Raw genomic sequence first — 23,823 nt, forward strand, 5'->3', positions numbered from 1 at the left:
GAGTCTTTGGCTGCAGTCTTTTGCAGTGGGTGGGAACATTTAATTGAGCAGATACTTAGGTACTGTTTCCATGCATTTCCAGCCTTCCAACCTCACAGCATGCAAACCCCTCCTGAACAGGAAAGGATGCCCTTAGACATCAGAACTGTGCAGTAAACTATGCAGACCCACAGGCTGCTATACTCACTGAGCAGGCAGAGCAACACCTGTGAAAATTAGATGAGTGCAACCAAATAATGTTTTCTATGCAGTTTCTGTGCAAGTCTGACACCCAAGAATGCTCCCAAAGGTTGTTTATTTCATGGTTCAGGGATTGATTGCAGCAGACAGGAGAAACCAGATGGGATTTCTCTGGGGAAGAGACAGGGGTAGTTTCCTCATCTGCGTGTGATTGCTTTCCTCCGGTGAACTGAAAGAGAAGTCAGTGGTCAGGGAAAGGAACGCTGTCAGTGTGGTCAAAGAAAGAGCCACTGTCAGTCGTGAAGAGAACTGCTGTTAGAGAAAAAGCAGCTTTCACAGGCTGTACCACAGTCAGCACGGTCAGAGAAAGAGCTGCTGATGGACAGAGATGTTAGGGAAAAGGATGGCAGCTGAACCCCATTTCTCTCGTTCGGCCATGCATTACTCTCCTCCATATGCAGTGTTTAACTGAGTAAGATGTGCAGTTCTGTGAAGCTCATGTGAGGGTCGTGGCCACAGACAAGAGAAAAATGTAAACGCACACGAACAGGAACTGGAAATATACAAAAAAAGGTCCTGGTAAATATGCAAGAATAGGAGCTTTAATTTGTTTATTAACACCAACATTAAAAATAGAAGTAAGGCCACCTAAATTCACTTTATATAATTGATAAAATATAAAAAATAGAAACATAACAGATGCATAAACAATAATGAACCAAAAATAAAATTACTGTACAAAAATAACCATCCTTATTACGCTGATAATACATTACATTACATATTAGTCATATACTTTACAAACTATTGATATAAAAAACATAAACCAAACGTAAATAACCAAACTTTTTTATCACATTGGTACTTTACAATTAATATAATCTCCTTTAAATGATTTACATCAGCAATAAATATCCACCAAATCTCCACATTCCCATGCCTCACCATCATTTTATGCACCAGCTCCACTTTACATCACCACAGGAAAATGTCAGGGTACGGAGAAAAACGCCTCCATGTCGAAATCTTATAATATTTATACAGATAAGCATCATTACATTTCCAATTATGCAAATGTATCGTGAACTCATACGTATGTGTCACTCAGTGAAACATTCATGCGTTCCTTCCAGCGGTCACCACACCCACATAAATTCATATGTGTGTGTGTGTGTGTGTGTGTGTGTGTGTGTAGATATAACGATAATCGTTCAAATATACATAGATTTATCTGAGATATACATATCCAGATATCTTAAGAACTAAAACACTGCCATCTGCTGTATTCCACATCTGCTGAACTACCAGTATGTCATAGTTTTTTATGATCTGTCTCTGTGAAGACAGTCCTTTCCAGTCCTAGAGAATCCAATTATTTAGGACTCATCCTGTCACTAACACTTCAACTATTAAACCTAATAATCTTAATTAGCTGAATGAGAAAAGATCAAATCTGATAAACAAAGAAAATATCACCCAAGGAAGACCCTATCCTGGAACTGGCCGTGGCTTCCCAGGACAGAACTCAGGAAACCAATCACAGCCAATCATACCCCAGATCTATCCTATCACAGTCAACCATGCGCCTAGAGCCAGCTAATCACAACCAATCATGCCTAGCTTTTCTGTTTCACAGGAAATCCTACTCTGAAGAAACACTTGCCCAGAAATCTCTTAACCTGCAGTTGTTTGCCATTTTGTGATGACCTGCAACTCTCCTCATGACCACTAGGTGCAGTGTTTTTTAGTGTGCAAGTGTGCACACTGTCAAAAAGTGACGGAGGGCGTATCCCCATACTGCCTCAAGATGACCAAACCACTTGCACCTGACTGATCATTAAGACCAGCATGTCTATATACAGAACGCTGAATGTAGCTAAAAGCTTGGTATCTCCTTGCACTTTGTCATCCGTTTTCTCTCCAAGTTTGTGGGCGGTGGTCCAAGTTTTTAATGCTGTTATTAAAAGGTGTACCTCACTTGTATCTGATGTTCTATTCGGTGTTTTTCAGTGGCATTAAATTCCAGCTTTCCCTTCAGCCTTTCCATCGGCACAGTGTGCTCTCGCAGCGTTCCCTGTCTCACCGGGAGGGCGCTCTACGCCAGGGCAACGTTCGGGGAATGTTAGTCTGCTCCGTGTGCAGTGCTGGCTACGTTTAAGAATCGGAATGCAAAAAGTATGAAAAACTGGAGAAAAGTGATGTATGAAAAAAATAATAAAAGGCTCCACATTTAAAAAATGGGTGAAACTGTCCTTTCCATGCATTAGCAAATGTATTTGTAAATGTAGTCAGCTTATCTACACCAATCACCTGAACAGTCAGCTACCCTGAGCTGATGCACCTGTGGGCAGGACTACAGCCCTACCACAGAGAGAGAGCACAACACAGTCAAAGCCTGGTCCTCCAACAAGTGCAATGTTACGAATGTATTATAGCTGATTTCTGTGAGCACTCATCTGGGCTCAGAAGAACACTCACAGAAATACCTAGGTGTGATTAGGCCACACCTCAACAGTTGTTGATTGCGTTCAGACGGACTGGCAGAGATAGTGGCCTACAACCATCGATATGTTGATGACCCTTTGTCCTAGGACAAGTTACCGTGAAATTATAATGTGCATCACCTTTACATTTCAGTATTCAATATCTAATCCAAGCTTCAGTTTATATGAGTGAACTTCTCCAACTGTTCACTCAACTTATTAAAATACAATTTCACTGAACAAAACAACAAGTAGCCTACGTCATACGGCAAAAAGTAGATCTCCCCGTCGGGGAATCGAACCCCGGTCTCCCGCGTGACAGGCGGGGATACTAACCACTATACTAACGAGGAAGAACTGAAAATTAGGTTCTACACATGGCCTGAAACAAGCAACAATTAATACCATAAAATCTCCACAATTTGGCACAAAGATTATTCCCAAAACGAGACGGAGTAATTTACATTTACATTTTATAGTAATTCCACCATGTGAGAAAATACGTCGCTGGACCAAGATGTCTGCATTCTGCCAGGCCTTGTTTTTTCTGCTGGTATATGCTGCCATCTAGTGATAGAACCAGATTTGAGATAGGCGGTAGACAAACCACTAATTGTGAGATTCCGTCAGACTTTCAAAATACAGGTCCCGGCGAAAAACAAATAACGTTGCCAAATCCACGTAGTGTTTACAGCCATTGCGGGCGTAAATGCTGTCTACATGGCACATCACACAGAAGGAGCAACATCCTGGCTCCAAACCATTTAACTGTTTTCAGCTCAGGAACGACCAAGTCTGCCTGATGGTGTCAGGCAGAACAGTTCGTGAATTGATGTTCACAAAAAAAAAGATGTACAATAATTACATTTTGAGCATTGTCCCGCGTAAAATTTGTGCCGTTTCGAATAGTCACCAGATAGGAGAATAATCAGGTTCTTCCTCGTTAGTATAGTGGTAAGTATCCCCGCCTGTCACGCGGGAGACCGGGGTTCGATTCCCCGACGGGGAGATCTGCTTTTTCTTATTCTGCAATAGTTATACCACGATTCATTATACCACGGTTAAGTTAAGCCAACAATATCTTCGCGTATAGTTTAGCTAAACGGCCCTAAACCGTTTCCCATTCATTCTCAATGGTAGTCCTAAACCACTACGGATGTAATATATTTTTGGCCGCTGTCACTTTCTGGCGCTGTTCCGACTTTTTAATGACGCGCACTCTTTCAAAACTTTTTCTTCTAGAGCGAACTTCTGCTGAGACTAGACAAGTCACTGGCGACTCGCGGCGATTTTTCACACGTATTCTTCATCGATCCAAGGTAAGATATGTTGTTTGGGACGAATGTACAACCACAAGATAAATTTACACTCACATCGCCAGATGTTTTCTTAACAGTTAGCTCGCTGAAATGACATGACAAATAGTGAATGAATATGATCGTTTTTAACATTCATGTTTTCATAACGTGGCGTTAAAGAGTCTTGTCAGTCCGTTTATGACAATGTTGTGTTGATAAAGTTACCTCAGCATCGCTCACTTGGCAAATGACTATTACTACTCGGCCTGTGCCATTATAATAGCGTCTGTGGCTTGTGGTGAACTTGCTCGCTAAATAATGAATGGGCACGATCGTTTTATATATTCATTTGTATAGCTTTTATGTCGTGACGTTGATAAAGTTACCTCAGCACGACAATAAAACAAATACACACGTTAAAAACGATAATATTCATTATTTGTCATGTCACCACAAGCCGCTATAGTTATCTCTTACCAAGCGAACGATGCTAGCCAACCGGAGACACACAATTAGCGTCAGTAAGGCGCTGACAAGCTATTATCATGTAACTACACGAAAAACAAACACATTATCGAAAAAAGGATTAAGTTCATTCATTATTTAGCACGTAATTACACCCGTTGCCTGAGAGACCAGCCAGTAAGTTCTCTCATATCAGTGAACTGAATTAGCAGCGAACAGCAATGTTACTGTAACTGAGCTAACTGTTAAGAAAACATCTGGCGATATGAGTGTAAATTTATCCTGTGGTTGTACATTCATCCCAAACAACATATCTTACCTTGGATCGATGAAGAATACGTGTAAAAAATCGCCGCGAGTCGCCAGTGACTTGTCTAGTCTCAGCAGAAGTTCGCTCTAGAAGAAAAAGTTTTGAGTGCGCGTCATTAAAAGTCGGAACAGCGCCAGAAAGTGACAGCGGCCAAAAATATATTACATCCGTAGTGGTTTAGGACTACCATTGAGAATGAATGGGAAACGGTTTAGGGCCGTTTAGCTAAACTATACGCGAAGATATCGCGGGCTTAACTTAACCGTGGTATAATGAATCGTGGTATAACTATTGCAGAATAAGAAAAAGTAGATCTCCCCGTCGGGGAATCGAACCCCGGTCTCCCGCGTGACAGGCGGGGATACTTACCACTATACTAACGAGGACTGACCCCCCTTTTTTGGCACCCACAAGGCCACAAGGCCTTACCCCACATCATAAGTAAGCTTTAAACACAAGACCATGCTGTACTATTTATCCCACATGATAGAACAGCCTAACATCTAGACGTTTCCATTAGTAGAAAACTATACCATTATATTTATGTTGGATGATGTTGTACCACCTTAATTTAAGACAATGCAAGTAATTTTCTCTTAAAAGACAGACAGACAAGTTTCTGTAGGGCAGTGGTTATCACATTCACACATAACCAGTGTGGTTATCATATCTGTCTTAGACAGAAGGTCTTGGTTTCAACCATAACACCTAACTTAAAGAAACTCTGAGGTTCCTAGACTTTTGTGCACATGTAATACCCGCAGGAATGATTAAAGAGTTGCATCGATCCAGCTCTGGGGTCACTGCCCCCTTAGTTTCACAGTATCTCAGCACAAGAAAGATAAGCAATTCTTTGGTCACCCCTGCCAGCAACATGGACCTACCCGAAATTTCACCGTTGTTTTTTCATTGCTGTATAAGGTTCCATAGTGTAGTGGTTATCACGTCTGCTTTACACGCAGAAGGCCCTGGGTTCGAGCCCCAGTGGAACCAATTGTTTCCATTTAGTTTAGACTAACATAGTACGTAAATACATGTTACATGAAATATATTTCATTATTCCACATTTATTGTGGTTTCTTGGACCATATTATCATTTATGTGCCATCATAAGTCACCCATGATGAAAAGGTAACTCAAAATTGCTAGAAAAATATATCTTAAAAAACTAAACACATTTAATGAGACAGGAGCCAAATAACTTGCCTGAGAGGACAAAGCTAAGATATATTACTTTGAGATGATGGCCTGGAAATCCCTGTGGTTCTGGAAAAAGCAACATCCAATTCGAAGAGGAGCCAGGCCTGGGTCACGCGCATGCTTCACCAGCCATCATGCTATTGCTTTCAATACTCTCCCACCAGTCGGTAGAAAAATGTGGTTTGAAACTCTGCCTCTGCTGTTCACTCGTTTCCTTTAGGTTATTTTGCACTGTAGCGTGCCTCATGATTTATTTTTCCGTTAGGCTATGATGTAAATTTGGTTCTGTACTTTCCCAACATCAGAAAATAAAAAAGTCAGCTCCACCGCTTGGACTGTAGCAACTGTGGGTTGACTTCGTCACATCAACAGGGTTTAGGCTACGCTTTCAGTATCCTACCATGCATTGATTCTTCGGATCAATTCGATTTAATGTGACAAAGAAATGCAAGTTAAAACATTACATTTCCGATTAGTGTGGGTTACATAGGATATTAGAATGCCAAATCAATCATATAGACGTTTGCTTTGGAGAGCCGTCAAATAAAGTTGCTACTTAAGAGTCCTTTTCCGGTGGCAACACAAATCGTACACTTGTAGGTGAAGAAACTTCACGATGATTAAACCTTTAAAATTCTTATTTACATTTTATCGACGTGTAGTTAAATTAGACACTGGCAGTTAGTTGTGGAACTCACCTGCATTTTGCTGCACATCTTCATGTCCGTTTTCCCGCCACTATGCATGCTCGTGGAATCAGATTCTTCCGTCTTCGGCACTTTTAACAGTACCGCGCTGCTGCTCTGCCTCGTGTGGCTGCAAGCGATACGGTGAATGAGCTACCGTTCGTTATTATGTTAAATTTAGTGGGCAGAATTGTGTTTTAAGATGAAGGGTTTGTCAAACAGTGCCGTAAGATAACAGGCCTAATTGTCTTTAAAAGCACTGCCCCCTCTTCGACAGATATACACGTAGACTGGAACAGGTAATTACATCGTCGTCGAGTGCATCCACTTCGCTAGCTAACATTTCGTAACTTCTATATATTGTGGTACAAGTAGGTAGAGGTAGCTAACTTTATGTTCACGCAGTATACCATGTAGGCCTAGTCAAAACCATAATCCATACCACCCCCTTATACAGTATCAGTACAATTAAAATACAATTACATATGAAAATATTGTCTACTTTAAAGTAACTGTAACATGTAACATCACTAGTTATTCAGCTAGCAATAGCTAAAAAGCCGTGTTGCCTGAATCCACCCTCCCCCACCCGGATTTGTTGGCTACGCTGATCGCCAGCTTGCTAGCTTTCTCTGTTTCTTAAAAAACAACAACGGCAGATAATGTAACACGGTGAGGAAAACAATAGTGTTAGATTGTTCGCGGTGAAAGTAGCCGACTAAATTACTGAGAGGGAAAAGTAATTAACGTCATTTTAAGGTGGTTGCTGGATTGGTTGAAACGCGAGCAGCTTTCCGTATAAGTTCGCATGAAAGTAGGTGGTTTGGCTGAGTCACGCGCATGCTTCATCATCGCAATCAAGGGCGTGGTTTCGGTCTCAACGAGCAGCAGTTGTCTACTCATTTCCTTTTTCTTCTTAATTAGCTTGGATCCCGCAAGCTAGTTTAGTACTTTGTTGTCTAACATTGGCCGACATATTTAAACAGCACTTTTTCATTGGGTGTCGTTTTAAGTTGGTTTGTGTTTTGAATAACTTAAGAGTCTGGTACTTAACCCTTCTGTGTGCTGCAAATATGTGTGTGTACACTATGGATTTATGCTAGTGCCATCAATCCATGACAGCCAACGACAAGCAGTGCCTGCCGACTTTTCTTCTGAACTTCAGTGTTTATTTGTGACTCTGATCCACCTTCTTCTGCACAAACGTTTGACATGGTGATTTTGACTTACTTGATTTAAACTTTGTTGCCCAGAGCCGTATACAATGGAGAACAGTCATTGACGCCCATTGCTCTCTGAGGAGCACTGAGCCTAAGTAAAGTACTTTTGTCTTTGAAAAACACAGGTCACCCTCAATTCTTCTGTATTGGACTCTATTATAGGCTAGTCTCTCTAAGCCCTTTCAGGGGTATCCTAGATGATCTTGTTTACAACAAGTCCTCTCCACCTATTCTTTAGCCTTTTCCTTGCCACTGTTGCCTTAGGCTTGCTCTCAGGGGGTCTCAGGCCTGGGAACAATGTAAAGCTGCTTTGTGACAACTTGTGTTGTAAAAAGCGCTATACAAATAAAAATGAATTGAATTGAATTGAATATATTTTGTAACTTGTGGGTTCCATATTAGAAACTGTGGTGACCTGGGTTTTGGTTTGTCATGCATGTACCCAGCCTTCCACACTATGTTTGTCTGATTTGTACTTCTGGTTTTTCCTCTTCTGTTTCCCAAGACTTTGGTGAGAGGCCAGTTTAAATTCAGACATTTAGGGCCTACTCTGAACGATGCCACATAGGTCACTACACCAACTGATTACCCACTTTCACAACTTGTAGGGTTGCTCTGTGTTCAATGTTTCCTATGTGGCATGTAAAGGAACCTTTTTCAGACCATGGACCAAAGTAATGTTCCAAACATTACTTGAAAAATTTCCACGTTGCGAGCAGGGTTTGAACCCCATTGGATTTCAAATCCAACGCCTTAACCACTTGGCCATCACAGCCTCATTGTTCTACATGACTCTTTATTGGAAAGAATGAACTGACCTTAACAAATGAATTGCTTTTTTGTTTGCTTGAACCAACAAACAAAACAACTGATCTTAAAATTCCTCATGGAGTATATAGGCCCAGCTTAATTTGTACCAAATCTGAAAACTCAGTAGATCCAAAAATCAAATTAATGCTTTATTTTCCAACATTACAAAAACATAATAGAAAAAAACAGCAACAGTTGCAGGTAGAAGTATATAAACATGACAGATGGGAGCGGGTCTTAGGCCTGGCTGAGGCCTCCCTCTTTCTCTTCCTCGTGTGTCATCACATGTCTTTTCACCTGTGTCTGTTTGGAAATGTACTGAGCCGCACTACCAGTAAGCAAATACAGAAAGTGTGAATGCATGGATGTGCTAATGAGCATGAAAGGGCTATCATCAGAGGTTTTAAAAGCATGAAGTGGTGTGGGGGATGAGTAACAGTACTGTGACGTTGTCTCCATACTGTGACAACGTTATGCCTTGGCAGAACCGTTTCCTAGGTGCCGCAGTGCCGTGGAGGCGTATTCCAGGCTCAGATGGCCACGCTGTTCTCAATGCGATCTGGGGACAAGTAAATGTAAGGTAGCTGAAGCTCCCTGTTCCTCTCTGCAATTTCACCTACAATGGCTCTCAGCTCCTTCTGCAATGTCTCCACCAGCCTCTGGGGGGCCCCGCTGTTGAACTGTTGCTCACGATAGTGACCCAGAGGAACCTAGGGACAGAGAGGCAGAGATAGTGTCAGTTAAACCACAGAGTTTCCATACTCTTTTCATCCACAGGAAAACCAACAGGACAAATCTGGATCAACTAATGTTTTTATTGTTATTAAGAAAACAGTTACTTATGAAAATATTTAAAATAGAGAAGGAGGGACTTAGAGACAGAGGGACAGAATCAGCACCCGGGATGCAGAGAGAAGGTTAGCACATAGCTGGGAGCTGGGTTGTTTTCACACTCACGTAGGCGACGGCAGGTTGGGACAGCAGGGATAGGGTGATCAGGACGCTGCAGGTGGCATTGACAGCTGGCAGAATGCTCAAGAGGTCCTCCATGGTAGCCGTCCCTTTGGACTGGGGAGGGGGGCGGGACATTGTCGCCGGGCAGTTGGGCATCCACAGGTTAAAATCCAACTGTGGGGATGGGGGGGCAGGGACAAACATATTTCATGGGTCTTGTTTTTGCAGGTTTTTGCTTTGCAACTGCCATGCTTGTCTTACCAATATGTCTGAGCAGCATTCTTTCTCATTTTCTGCTTTCTCTCGCTGTGTGTGTGTGTGTGTGTGAGGGGCTTGGGGGTTGAATGATGCTCCGTCGCATGCTGATTGGTTGATTGTTTAATTCAATTAATTTAACTTATCTGCACACCTGAGAGAAGTTGACAGCAGCGTGCAGTGCTGAACAGCTGAAGATCACCATGGTAACAAATTTGCACAGCTCCATCTTAGTCTGGAAGGCCTGTGGGAATCCTGAGGACACACCCACAAACACACCCACATTCTGTTAGACACAGCAACAAACCAGCACCCACATTCTACCACAAGACAGGTGGGGAGAAATATAACAGCATCAATTCTTCCAACAACCATGGTAAACCCCATGTGTACAAAACAAAGTGAAGTAAACAGCATACTGCATGGCAAAAGCAATAATTATAACAGTGTTAGGCACTGTTAAACCATATGTACTCAGCACATACATCTCTGATTACTGCTGATCCAGCAGCTCTCTCACCTGACTGCTCCTGTCCCAGGGGACCATGTGTGAAGATCTCCTGGATCCAGTTCTGTAGCTCTGCATCCTGCTGGACTGCCAAGTCACTGGGGTAGAACAGGTCCAGCCAGCTCTCCACAAAGCTGAGGGCAGGCACACATACATACCTATCATCAACCCCAAGTAATGCTGCACTCACACACACACCACATACCACCCAGTTCATCTCTGCACTCACACATCACACAGGCTCATACACCTTATATCACCCCAAGCAACAGTCGGCACACATGCACACATCCCGCCTCCCTCTCCCTACCTGTGCAGGGCACCCCACACTCTCAGGGCATCCTGGGCGTAGTAACTGATGGGCAGCTCCTGCACCCCCCTGTCGCTCAGGTTGTCCGGCACACAGAGGGTGCGGTATGTCAGCCGCTCTGTACCGCGTCGCAGAAGCACTGGTATCCCCTCCAGACCGCATGCTATGGACTGACAAACATGCATGTACATAAGTGCACACAAACACACCCAGACAAACACATAAAGACACTTTCAGGATGTCTGCCTATATTGTCAATACAGACAGCTGTCTTTTGAGGTTCCAGTGTAGCGCCAGTCCCCTTTGGGACATGTGTTTATGTTGTCATCTACTAGCTTCACAATAAAGCCACTCAAAAATTGCGGAATGTTGAATTGATAGATGTTGAATTTGAGTTACTACCAACAATGTTACCCATTGAGTTACGTGAGATAATTTTCTATCATGGGATCACCTGTGTTTCATTTCATTTCAATTCATTTCAATTTTTATTTCAAATTTCCTTTCAGATGGAGCCCGGGTCCTGCATCAGGTGCCAAAGCTGAGCCTCAGGGCTAAATTTCACATTTTATTCAGGTTCAAAATCAAATCACAGTAGGTTGGAAGCATACACACACCCTCTCACACACTTACACACCCTCCCACGCACATGTGCACACACACTCAGGCAAATGCTCACACTTTCACATGTATATACACATACATGCACACACCCTAACATCCTCACATATGTGCGCGCACACACGCACACACCTTCTTTCTCACACACACACAGACACACACCTTGTCGAACACACCACCCTGTGACAGGAGAGAGACTCGAGCCTGGATGTTGATCTGAAGAGTGGTGCGCATGTGTGGCATCAGCACCTAATGCAGCATACAACACACACAATAAACACACACACACGCACACACAACATGGTAAACAATATAAAATATATATATTTATATAAAACATATATAAACATAATTTAAACTGAAATGAAGCAAGTGCTCAAATTTTCTTTAAAGACTTCAGTGTAGTTTTGGCGGGTAGAGAAATAGCCTCCACTAACATCAGCACCAACCTGGTACAGAGGGTGTATTTCTGGAAGTTGCCTGAGGGTGGCAATGCAATAGACCTCTCCAAGGAGATGAGTGATCAGGAAGTGAGAAATCAGCTGGTGGCACTGGAAGTCTGCACAGCGAACCCATATCTTCGCCAGCAGCCAATCAGGTTCAGGGTCAGAGGGCACAAACACTGGATTCTGTGGTCCAGGAGTCTGTTGTAGCTGTGGGCCAAGAAATGTACTGATTGCAGTGTAGTTCTAACTATTCTACAGTCAGACATAGCAGAGCTGCATTCTGCATTCTGTACCTGAATTGCAATGGGTTTTAGCACCCCCTGCTGGTCATAATGTAGAAGACACAGAGGGGCTGCCAGGTACTGTTGTACACCGTTAATAGTGTTGGGTGGGACTCCATCCACAACCTCATAATCCAAGAGGAAAATGGTTCCTTGCTGTGAAGTACAAATTTACATAAAAAGATACAATTAATCATTTTAACCTCACAACCAGCGATTAAACTGGAGTTGCACATTATTCTAAATTCTGATGTCAATTTAATTGACAATTCATTGTCAATACAAAAAAGACACCTTGGCACCAGTACGCGGACATAATACTCTCAAAAGCAATACTTCTTCATTCTTGGAGACTGATACTGTGAACAACTTAGTGTCCGTCTGTAATCATTCAGCCTGCGCCCCTGAACACATGGGACATACACAGTATGTACCTGAAGGCCTTGACCTGTAGTCTTTACTTAATGTGCTTGGCCTGAGGGCCTTTTTCTAATATGCTTTACCGGAGGTCCTCTACAACAGAGATAGACACACTGACACACCTCCATCTCCTGCTCCAATGAGGAGCCCTCAGGCAGGAAGGGGCGGAGCATGCTGGAGGAGACGGCCATGTTAGGAGGGACATGGCGGATCTGACGGACCATCAGAGGGTTGCAGCCATTGAGGCACTGGTAGCCGAAGAAAGAGTCCTCTGACCAGTGGGCCTGCACGTACTCTGCAGGACAGTAGGGGGCAGGATGGGGACACAGTGGAGGAAAACATCAGACATTAGTAATAAGGAGTATTAGCGAGAAAGCGATAGGGGAGGAGACAGAGGGAGACAAAGATGAGGGCAAGCTCTTACCTGCAATCTGAGAGTGACAGATGCAACAAAACGGAGTAACAAGATAATACAAGTACAAGTACAAAAAGGGAAGTCAACAACTGCCTCTTATTCTGGGTGTCACTCATGCACATGACATGGCATATTCAGGGCATATTCATATGCAAAATTGTAATGGGGTGTGAATGTCTGATGGGGAAGATTGCAAAAACTAGCCACACAGCAATGACATGGTCTCAGAAGTAACAAGGAAGTAGAAAGTGGTGATGAAGAGATAAACATTCTTTTGGTGAATAAATAAAAGTTAAATTCTGTTGGTGAATGTATGAGACAGTTAAATTCCATTGGTACATATCACTCCCTCCAGGAAATACACGACACCGCAGTTCCTCTGATACTGATGGATTTAATTGTAAAAAAGAGAGTTAAGCTGTATGGGTGCATAAATGAGAGAGTTAAATTCTGTTGGTGCATAAATAATGAAGTTAAATTTATAAATGTAAGAGACAGAGACAGCATGTTTGTGTATGTATGTATATGTGCATATGTGTGTGAGTTCCTCTGCATGTCTCTAATGCCTACTAGCAATGGCGTTGTCTCCGGCATTGAAGGCAAACAGTGTCTCCAGCTCCCCAAAGCTGCTCCATGAGCTGGCCGTCTCTGCAAAACCCCTCAGATACTGCAGATCAGCGCCTGTGCTGAGAGACAAAGACAGACAGAGACAGAAAGAGACAGAGGGAGTGGGCGAGAGACAGAGGAGTGATGTATTGTACTATTTGAGGACATTTTGCTAGTACAGTTAACGCTACACGTGTGAAGGGAAAGCTGGTTTCTACAACACAGAAAAACTTCTGTTGTGGAAACACACAATGCTGGAATATTTGCACATTGTATTTACATTTGTGCAAAATGCATTCAGTGATGCTTCCTCATCATCATTATCTTTATTACCTCACAAGGAGAAAATCGTTATGAAGCCAGACATGTAAAAACAAGCAATACACATGACATCAAATACAAAACACATAAATGCATCATTATAACATAACCGGTGATGGCTTGCCTTAAAACTAAGGCTAAGGCTCAGGTTGTCAGAGGAAATGCTTCTTCAGCCCTACCATTGTCATGTCAACAGTAGTTCGGACCGTCACTGGTGGACCCCTTCATGGTGTGTGGGATTTGGGAGGTGGGGGGTACCTCTGACAGGTGTAACTGAGGGGTGGGGTTTGGGGAGTAGAGGGGTACCTCTGACGGCTGTAACTGAGGTTGGGTCCCAATGGCTTCAGGCTGGCCATATCTGCACAGTGTGGGACACCCTCTGCATATATACGCCACCTGCAGGAGAAGATATGAGCAACAGAGCCTTGAGTGGCCCAGTCAGCAAGGCACTCACCTTGAATGTAGGCTGAGCCCTACGGCCCAGGTTCAAAACATGTTGAGCTGTCTGCAGACACAGACCAGTAGCCAGCTGGCTTTGTTCCACCAGGGATAGGAGTAGGTAGGTCAGCTAGGGTTTCCTTGTCTCACTGCTCTCAGGCACCTGCAAGTTTTTTTTCAGATGACATCAGTGGTAGGGGCAGCAGTGTGTTGTAGTGGTGAGGAGCATGGCTTGTAACCCCGCTGGGGCACTACTGATGTACCCTTACCCATGCCTCAGTGAATATCCAGCTCTCTAAATGGATAACATGTAAGGACTGTAGTGTATATCGTTGCTCTGTATAAACGGCTCTGCTAAGCAACTAAATGTATATCTAAATGTCATTTCATTAGAGCCAATCCCCCAAAGAGCATTCAGTTGACTGCAGTATCCTGTGGGTTGTAATACAAACAATATCTGTTGGCTGCATGCAGTTATATCTGTTAATTGCATTCATCTCCCCTAGGCTCCTGTATGAGCCTAGCATGTAACAAAAGGTCCAAAGAGGGCTGCATCAAGGAGAAAAGCATTAAAAAGACAAATTAACATAGTAGTATCTAACGTTATAATTTAGCTTGAACGGGGCATATTACTTTTGTGACTAGGTAATAACCTATTAGTGGAAAGGTCATTGTTATTGGTCCTTTAAGGACTTGGAAAAGGTTAATAAAAAATTAATGTTTAAACGGACGTCCTCCACAGGTGTGTGTGGCACCACAAGATTGTGAACATGGTGAGACACGGTCCAGTCAAACACTCCCTCCTTAGGGTTAGGGTTAGTGTTAGGGTTACGGTTAGCGTTAGGGTTAGGGGTAGGGATAGGGTTATGGTTAGGGTTAGGGTTAGGTGATGTAAAAACAGTAGAGCATATGTGTGACAGAAGCACGGCCAGCAACAGGGCGGGGAAGGTAGACAGAGAGAGTGACAAGAGTGACAAAGAGACAGAAACTAAAAAACTAAGAGGGAGGTATATAGAGAGAATGCTGGACGAAGACAAAGACAGCAGGAAGGAGCGCTTCGCCATACCTGATATGTTGCTGTTTGGACTGCAGCTCTTTCAGCCGGTGATCCTTTAGGATCTGCAATGTCTCTGAGCTTAGAAGGCACACTGGGAGAAGAGAAGGAGAGAGAGAGAGAATGATCTGGGCATAGAAGACACATGGAGAGAGGAGAAGAGAGGGGATTAACCCAACCTTAAAGCACACACACACAGAGGAGAAAGGGAACGATCTGGGCTTAGAACACATGTGGAGACAGCATGATGGAAAGAGAGTAGACATACTGTACTGTACAGAGTGAGAATGTACATACCCTACTGTAAAGAGAGAGAGAGAGTGAATGTACCCTACTGTACAGAGTGACAATGTACATACCCTACTGTAAAGAGAAAGAGAGTGAATGTATCCTACTGGACAGAAAGAGAGAGTGAATGTACCCTACTGTACAGAGTGACAATGTACATACCCTACTGTAAAGAGAGAGAGAGTGAATGTATCCTACTGTACAGAGTGAATGAGTGAATGTACCCTACTGTACAGAGTGAGAGAGTATGTCATTCCTCACTACGCTTGCTACATGTTAACAACATGAATGCGAGCTCCATCAAACCTCATTTTACACTGGCCTACCCATTTTCTCACATCATCTCTCTATTGTTATTTTTACCCACACTTCTGTTTTTTGTTTCCATAAACCTCCCTTAGCCCCCTCTGCTTCTGCAGAACCTCCAAACTGAAGCAACGATAGCCTAATATGTAACATTCGTAAGACGTCTATTTTTTAACTTCAGTGGCTCTTTCACAAAACAACCAATAATGTTCAGATTGTGAACTCCAACCAAAATCGAGACATAGAATGTGTCATAACTGTTTGGGGGTTTTTGTGTGTGGTTAAAAAATTGTGTTACAATGAATCAATAACATTTAAATAAACATATTTATCAGAAACGCTGAACTTCCACTGTTTTGAAGCAGTCTCTTCATTTGCAAACTGGATATCTTCTAGCCTACCTGTGCATGACACAACACAGGACAAGCCAGTCCCCTTACAACACACTTCATGTATTTAATGACTTCATCTAACTTTGCCACAGATGCCTACTCTCACCTCTCGGCCACGGTTTCTTACTTTTACCGTTCCGCAGCTCGACGTCACCATCTGCCGTTTGTAGCCATTTATCGCAGGGGAAGTAATCATGGTCTTCGCCGCCGCCTGTCTTCACCTCAACCCCCTGGCAGTACCAGTCCATTTCAGGGAAACCGGGCCGGTTCTCTAAACGCAGGCGCACCAGCGCTATAGTGCCCAAAGGCTTCTGCGTTTTCACTGTGATGACGCAAGCCTGCCACAGAAACAGATGAACAGATTATTCTGGCGGCTCATCAGCTTCAAACAAACCAGAGCTGTGCTGTAGATGTGTATCTTTCAAAAACAGGTTGTTTAATGTCTATTACAAAGTCTATTACAAAGATCCTGGCACCGAACTCGTGCGGCTTTCTGGAAATGCGTCTCCTTGAATATTCTCATGGACCCTAGCAAGCTCTTGAAAGGCTAATGATGGATTGGAAATATATGATGAAACCTGCTTGGTTTTACGCAGTGTTCGGTTGGTATTGATCGGGATGATACTCACTGAACCGGCTGTAAGGTGCTGCTGCGTGTAGTCAAGGGATGTGGGAAGACTCTCTCCATCCGTGCCCACTAGCGTGACCCGAGCTGTACAGTAGGTTCCCGCGCGTTTCTCTTGTGAAGTCCTGAGTGTCACCTGGTACACCTCCATCTGGGTGGTAGTCAGGTATTGCAAGCGATGCACCCAGCGAGGGAATGAGTAACAACTACACTGTACAACAATGTATGATGCCAAAACTAACTTCACGAAAAAGCAATGCATAAACTATTGTGGCTGACGCTGCACAAAAACTGTTTTCTGATGCATTTTTCCCACTAAAAAAACGGTAATCCTGTTCTGCAGTATAAATACTGTGCTTATTCAATTGTTAGACTGGGAAACCTACATGAGCTGGAAAATATATATGCAAGTGTATTGTGTAGCACGGCATGTGTTCTTCTATCGCAGACAATATGATTAACAGGACGAAATACTACAATCTATTATCTATAAATTTGCATGCGCTATCACGTTACACAGGGAAAACGTATTTGAACCTGTGTCTGCATTTGAATTGGAAATTATTACACACGGTAGTGGCATGAAAACAACGCCAACTTGTTACTAACTCTAAATCTAGTTTTATTTTCAAGCTCCAAAATGCGTTAGAAGTTTATTTCTTTTTGAGAAACGAAGATCAGATTGAAAACTCAAACGGTCGGCCTGTCAAAAAGCCCACCAACTTAGTTTTCTTGAATTCTGGGACGCTTTCAGTGCGGACGTAAATTTCAAAGACTGTTTGGTTCCAAATAAGTATCATTTATTTGTAATTTAATGAAACGGTTTTTTTTGCTAATATCTGTGCACGTTTTCAGTGAAGTTCATATTTGAATTATTACTAGCAACAGTGGAGAGCAGCGAAAGTTTACTATACCACGAATCAGCTGCGATCCGTACTCATTTGTGTACCAAGGAAAACGGAGAGGAAAGTAGATATACTAGTGCTTACCTTGGTTTTCGGGCTGGAAACTGAAGAATCTGGGTGTGGAGGTCAGTACAGAAGATGCAGCCCACTGTTTTGGCAGACAGCGTCCCAGATAACTCTGTGTCAGCTGCTTTTTATATTCGCATCGTCACTTTGCGTAGGAGTGTTTTCAGTTGCGGACTGCGGTTATGAATACAGGAAGTTCTACAATATATCAGGCAATGCCAACTTGTAAATAACATGTTCATCTCCTCTGATTATTTGAAAATCACTCTGAAAGTACTCTTACATATATGGATATAAAATAAAGACATTCCTAAGGAACGCAGAAGAAACCTTTTTGACAATCGGCCTATTCACAGATCACCATTATTATCAGTGTGTCACATCGACAAATGAGTAGACCCTATGTATTTAGTGCTATACAGTGTTTTATAATCGAATGGTCAAGAAATTCTTTACGTGTATGACGTTTTTATTTATGTTCATTGCATTCTTGCAGTATTGTCTTGCCATATGAAATGAAGCCATTCGATGAGTTTTAATTATAAACTATAAACTTAATCATAAATGTATTTTAAGAGAAAAGGTTAACTCCTGAAAGCAGTTACTTGGACTGAGATCTTTTTTTCTTCGCATTACAAATTAACGTTGCAGTTTGTTCTTACAAGCTGTGTGCCCACTAGCAAACAAAGTTGCCGACGTTACCCCCAAATGAGATCTTCAAAGAAAGAAATATTTTTAGTGCAAATATTTGTAGAGTAGCTATTTACATGATGCTATGAATGAAAACACTGGGCATTGATGGATTAACTCCAGTCCTTCTTCGTAACAATGTCGGATTGATAAACTGAGTTGGCTAGTTATAACTCAAACGTAGCTGTTGGGTAGCGGTTTAGCGAGATTGTGGCTCCCTTACTACCCTTTAACTGCTGGTTTTACTATGGTTTAGCTTTTCATTTGCAGTTTTTCAGCAGGTCCTGATTCTGGATTAGAAATCTCTCACACTACTTTTCTGCCGATTTACATAACGGTTCTGCAGCAGGGTTGTTTAAAAACGTAGGCTACCTTTGGTCCAACATGCATTATATGTAGGCCTACTCTGTTTAGTTACAGGACTGTCTTTATCTAAAATACGACATACCTTGGCTAAAAACACAATAATAACCGATCGTTGTTTATTTTCGAAGTCAAATAGGTTGTTAATAGTTGTTTCGTTAAAAATAGTCACAAATTGCAAAACAATCGTCATAAAAGCAGTGGAGATGCCGGGGATTGAACCCGGGGCCTCATACATGCGAAGCATGCGCTCTACCACTGAGCTACATCCCCACGTGACTGAGGGAGCCTTTCCAGCAACAGCTTTTCAACCTAATAGGCAAATGGAAGCCATTGTCAATTGAGGTATTATATATAGTTATAGATAGCATTATATATAGTTACAGATATCCATGTACATGGAACTGTACAAGTCAAACAGCTGACAAAACAATTCGCTATTTCAAAGTACAACAACATGCATAGAGGGAAAGACTGGTGTTTGTAACTAGGTATCCTCCAACTATCCTCTGCTTTCAGGGGCACTTTTTTCTGTGGTAGCTAATAGAAACCGATTTAACGACCATTTACAAAATACATTCACAGAAATGCATAGTGTACACTGTACACTGTGAATTGTGTATGAGTATTTATATAGAATGGATGCACGCACACGGAAGTGTTGGCTGCGATGGCCGAGTGGTTAAGGCGTTGGACTTGAAATCCAATGGGGTCTCCCCGCGCAGGTTCGAACCCTGCTCGCAGCGATTTTTGCACAATTTCAAATGGAACGTCGTTCCAATCCTATATGTAGTTGTATTGTCGCTAATGAACCCAAAATTGATAGCGTCCCGAGTACCATTGCAGCGTTATGAGGAAAACAGAAACAGCCCTGCTGTATGCGGCTTTTATGGCCGGCAAGAGGCTACAGCTGTTAAGCAAAGCCGGCGCCCTGAGCAACCCGCAGAGCCGGAACAAAAGCGGAAACGGCGAAAGGGGTCCTCCGACGCACCCACTTACCACAAGAAGTATATGAACATTCTTTGAAATGTACAAATCAAGAATATTCCAGAAAAAGTATCTTATTTTATCCATTCACTGGGCAGATAACAGATAAGTCAGTTGAGGGGATGGCTGTTACACTAGCGCTGGGATAGCCAACAAGTGTTAGCTGCTAATCAAGCAGTCTGTTGCTCTATCCATGGGCTAAGCAGTCAACACTAGCATCAGGCAGGCTGTCAGGTCGAAAATAATTTGTGTCTCAGGATTTCTACTGTGAGAAGATCTGTGATAAAATACATTAATTTTAACATTTTGTTGGGAAGATGTGGAAGGAAAACAGATGACAATCCAGGTGTGTGCGAGTGTGCGTGACCATGTCAACGCTTGTGCAGTGGCATGCGTGTCTGTGCGTGTAGCAGAGTTTGTGCCTGTGGGTACTCTGTGGCAGAGTGTGCTGCAATCTGCATGAGTGAAAATGCGTGGAAGTTTGTGTGTATGTCCGTGCGTAGGTGGGTGCGGTGGCGTGTGTGTGTGTGTGTGTGTGGCAATGCGTGCGCATGGTGCAGGTGCAGTATTATAAAATACCATCCCTCAATTAATACAAAATTAATACAAAAACTCATTTTAAAAAAATCACTGAAACTGTATAGGCTGGAAAAACACATAAACACAGTGTTTACCTCAAAACCTAATTACACACCGGCTGGCATGCTGCAGCGCCGTGAGCCAGCTCATTTTCTTACATCTGTGAATTTAGAGGAAAATGAAACTGGACAGAACCTCGTATTGAAGTCCAGGAGCATCTCAGGTGCTGGTGTGAAGTCATCCCCTACTTCAGACCCCTGCTCTGGCAACACCAGTAAAAGGTTCATTTTATTTCGCAAAACACAGTACATTCTGTGGCTCTGTTCAGACCAGCTGTGTGTTACATTCCCCTGCAATGTGGCATTGGCAATCTTAAATAAATCACCAACTTGCCTCTTTTGTGCTGCCATTTGTGCGCCTTTTCGGGGAGTGACTCATTCGTTGAGGTGCCATGAACTTGAATATTGACTTTGGTTTCTTCATTTGAGTTGGGTTTACAACCTCGCTGTCCTCAGTTGTTTAGTGAGACACATCATGCATAAAAAATCAAATGTTCAAAGAGGGGAAAGAATGCGAGAGAGAACAGAATGAAAGGAAAAGCGGTGAAGGGGGGACTGGGCTGTAAGGAGTCGGCTACAGAAAATTATTGTTGTTCTATTTTTCTCTAATTGCCTTTAAGGTAATTTTAGATAAAGGAGTAATGTAAAAGAAAGTCCTGCCATGCCAATGAGGGTCTCAGACACAGGGTGCAGAACTTCTTGAGATGACTCACACTGAGTGATGACACAAACGTAAAATAATCCATGTGATGTCATTTATGGGGGGGGGGGGGGGGGGGGGGGGATGGAGATGTCTTGAGGCAGTCAATTTTCTGTCCTCTCTGTGAATTTGTTGACGGTGTTCTTGTATTAGCTATTCTTTTCATGGTTGTCCATGGCTCTTTCTGCGTCACCTCCCTGTAATTGATTTGTGCTCGCCGCTGCGCACTCTGTGAAATGATGATAATCATAGCAGTGGAAATAAACGGCACACTTTGAGGATTACTGTTGAGCAAAACCTTAATACCTCACTAAAATGGGTTTTTACAAGGGGTGAAGCACAGCCAGCGTCTGCGGGGGGGAAAGCCCCTTGTGAGGCGGCTGGGGAGGGGTTTAACAGGAAGAGCTGTGGGTGTCAAAAAAGACACTCAGAATAAAAAGCAGAGTGCAATGGAGGGGGTCTCTCTGTGTAGAGTACAATGGCAGGGTGTCTCTCTGTGTAGAGTACAATGGCAGGGTGTCTCTCTGTGTAGAGTACAATTGTAGGGTGTCTTTCTGTGTAGAGTGCAATGGTAGGGTAGCCAGCCCCGTGCAGTCAGTGAGGCACCTGTAATCATAACATGTGTGGCCCATTGGCAAGCATTTGGAAGTGGTGTGATGGTTTCTGTATGTGCTGTTGTTCATGTGATCATGTTCTAAGCACTATGTACTTTTGCTTTGTGAGTCACCTGGGATAAGGGAATCGGCTAAATGTACACACAAACGCACACACATAGTTATATACATACCCCTCACACAATATACTCACAAGCACGCACACTCGCGTATATAAACAGCCCTCTCACACTGGACACACAAACACGCACACACATGTACAGTCACACCCCTCACACACTGTATGCAAACACGCAGACCACGCACACATGTATACACACACTCACATACACATATTCACATACAGAAACACTCACAAATACATGGTATACAAACTCACAACATACGTATGCACACACACACATACACACACACACACACATACATACAAACCTTTATGTGTCAGACTGCAGAAAATGCTGCAAAACAGAGCACATGGAAAGCCTCCATTTTTGGTGTTTTTATCATCAGTATTGCTTTACCATTATGATTCCATTGCGTTTCAGTCATGAGATGAGACACATCTGGGATCCCACAGCTTATTTCTGAACTGTTCTGATTTGCTGGTCTCTATAACTCCTTCAGATTGCATGCCTTCAGCAGTGCACAGCTACAGATAAGACTTCTTAATCTTCAATTAGGTATATGAAGGGTCAGAGCATTCTGTGCACAAACCCAAGTGAAAGTAGCATTGAAGGCTGAAATCCGATTAAATTCATTTTCAGAAGTCAAATTAATTCAGGCAGCGGGTTTTCCACTACCATGATGAGTGAACCACAGAGTTAAAAAAGTGCAGAATTTGTCAGATGCAGATTCCTTTGTGACAAAAAAGGTTAATGAACAAGCTGGTAGAATAATAAGCTTAAATCAAGAAACTCTTTGGATCAATTCACCAGTAAAGATAAAAAGTAAACACTGAAAATGATGTATTGGGTATGATATAGGGATAGAAACTTCTAGAGAGCCAATTACATTTCCTTGCATTTTTTATGCCCATTCAGAAAGGATTATTTACTGAATGAACCCGTATGACCAAAGTACTGAGGCCCTGGAAATCCACTGTCCTGTGAATGAGTCAAGTCAACCAACCCCAGTAACAGGGCATTGCCCAAACACAGAAATACGAACAAAAATGGTGATACATCCAGTACTTCTATTGGCAAACATGCATGTCAATCAAAGTGGCACCTAAATCAATCAGACCTGTACTTGTGGACTGTCAGATTATTTTGACAACTTTTTAGACCTGTTATCAGGCAACATTTCCCCAGTGCCCATTATGCCTTGCATCTCAGAAAACTGTCATTAGTCCATGGAACGGTACTTTTCCTTTGCTGTTAGGCTTAAGCACTGATGGCACAGAGACCAATAATGATAACAAGAACTAAAATGACAAAAATCCATTAGTAACTGAAGTTAATATGAATTGAGATGGTCAACCTGCAATGATAGTTATAAAGATGACTGCCTGTGACAATGACAGCAATTGTTGGGATCAGTGTGATTTAAAAAAAAATACAGGAAGCTTTTTCCACTGCTTTGGGGCCAGAGCAGACAGACAACACAAGTTGGATGCCTGGCTGCAAAGTGGGGGGGTTATGGCCAGGGGGCCTGGTGGTGCGGATCGTTACCTGGCCAGTGTGTGAGGTCTTATGATAAGGCATCCTGATGCGTCATTGAGGTGGTGGAGTGGTGGAGATCATGACTCAGAATTTTTAAGCCAAAAAATGGAGACATTTTTTGTATTAGTTTATATTTTCCTTGTAACCCCCTTGGGGTGTGTGTGGGAGGGAGAGAGGGAGGTTATCATTTTAAAAACTCCAGGAGTCTCAAGTGAGCTTATGAGGCAAATGATGAAACTACTCTGCGTTGTGAAGAAGCTGATAAGGAACAGGGCTGATGAGGCTTAAAGATCACACACTGGGAGAG

At 42.8% G+C, this 23,823-nt stretch overlaps 1 protein-coding gene and 6 non-coding genes across 7 annotated transcripts; 3 read left to right on the forward strand and 4 right to left on the reverse strand.

The window, feature by feature from the left end:
* Window positions 1-2,944: 2,944 nt before the first annotated feature.
* On the reverse strand, window positions 2,945-3,016 carry trnad-guc. The gene has a single exon. It is a non-coding gene; the product is annotated as a tRNA-Asp (tRNA).
* A 584-nt stretch (window positions 3,017-3,600) lies between these two features.
* trnad-guc lies at window positions 3,601-3,672 on the forward strand. The gene has a single exon. It is a non-coding gene; the product is annotated as a tRNA-Asp (tRNA).
* A 1,378-nt stretch (window positions 3,673-5,050) lies between these two features.
* Window positions 5,051-5,122, reverse strand: trnad-guc. The gene has a single exon. It is a non-coding gene; the product is annotated as a tRNA-Asp (tRNA).
* Window positions 5,123-5,656: 534 nt separating this feature from the next.
* On the forward strand, window positions 5,657-5,729 carry trnav-uac. The gene has a single exon. It is a non-coding gene; the product is annotated as a tRNA-Val (tRNA).
* A 3,126-nt stretch (window positions 5,730-8,855) lies between these two features.
* zgc:152891 (uncharacterized protein LOC767741 homolog) lies at window positions 8,856-17,959 on the reverse strand. Its single transcript, XM_036524744.1, has 15 exons — window positions 17,882-17,959; window positions 16,897-17,043; window positions 16,395-16,605; window positions 15,294-15,375; window positions 14,096-14,185; window positions 13,433-13,548; window positions 12,570-12,742; window positions 12,040-12,183; window positions 11,750-11,953; window positions 11,463-11,549; window positions 10,680-10,849; window positions 10,382-10,503; window positions 10,016-10,116; window positions 9,610-9,780; window positions 8,856-9,362 (listed from the first exon to the last, which is right to left on the reverse strand). Exons 2-15 carry the CDS (start codon window positions 17,041-17,043, stop codon window positions 9,183-9,185), a joined length of 1,998 nt encoding a protein of 665 aa, XP_036380637.1. The 5' UTR covers window positions 17,882-17,959; the 3' UTR covers window positions 8,856-9,182.
* Window positions 17,960-19,117: 1,158 nt separating this feature from the next.
* On the reverse strand, window positions 19,118-19,189 carry trnaa-cgc. The gene has a single exon. It is a non-coding gene; the product is annotated as a tRNA-Ala (tRNA).
* Window positions 19,190-19,580: 391 nt separating this feature from the next.
* On the forward strand, window positions 19,581-19,662 carry trnas-uga. The gene has a single exon. It is a non-coding gene; the product is annotated as a tRNA-Ser (tRNA).
* Window positions 19,663-23,823: the final 4,161 nt, after the last annotated feature.

This window comes from Megalops cyprinoides, chromosome 3, assembly GCF_013368585.1.
Source record: "Megalops cyprinoides isolate fMegCyp1 chromosome 3, fMegCyp1.pri, whole genome shotgun sequence".
NCBI lineage: Eukaryota > Metazoa > Chordata > Actinopteri > Elopiformes > Megalopidae > Megalops > Megalops cyprinoides.

Excerpts from the sequence above, each read along its gene's own strand:
- zgc:152891 (XM_036524744.1), bottom strand. The coding sequence starts at position 17,043 with ATGGAGGTGTACCAGGTGACACTCAGGACTTCACAAGAGAAACGCGCG. Across the intron at positions 16,606-16,896 it reads AGCACCTTACAGCCGGTTCA|GCTTGCGTCATCACAGTGAA; the intron begins GTGAGTATCATC and ends TTTCTGTGGCAG. Across the intron at positions 9,781-10,015 it reads CTGCTGTCAACTTCTCTCAG|TTGGATTTTAACCTGTGGAT; the intron begins GTGTGCAGATAA and ends CCATCCCCACAG.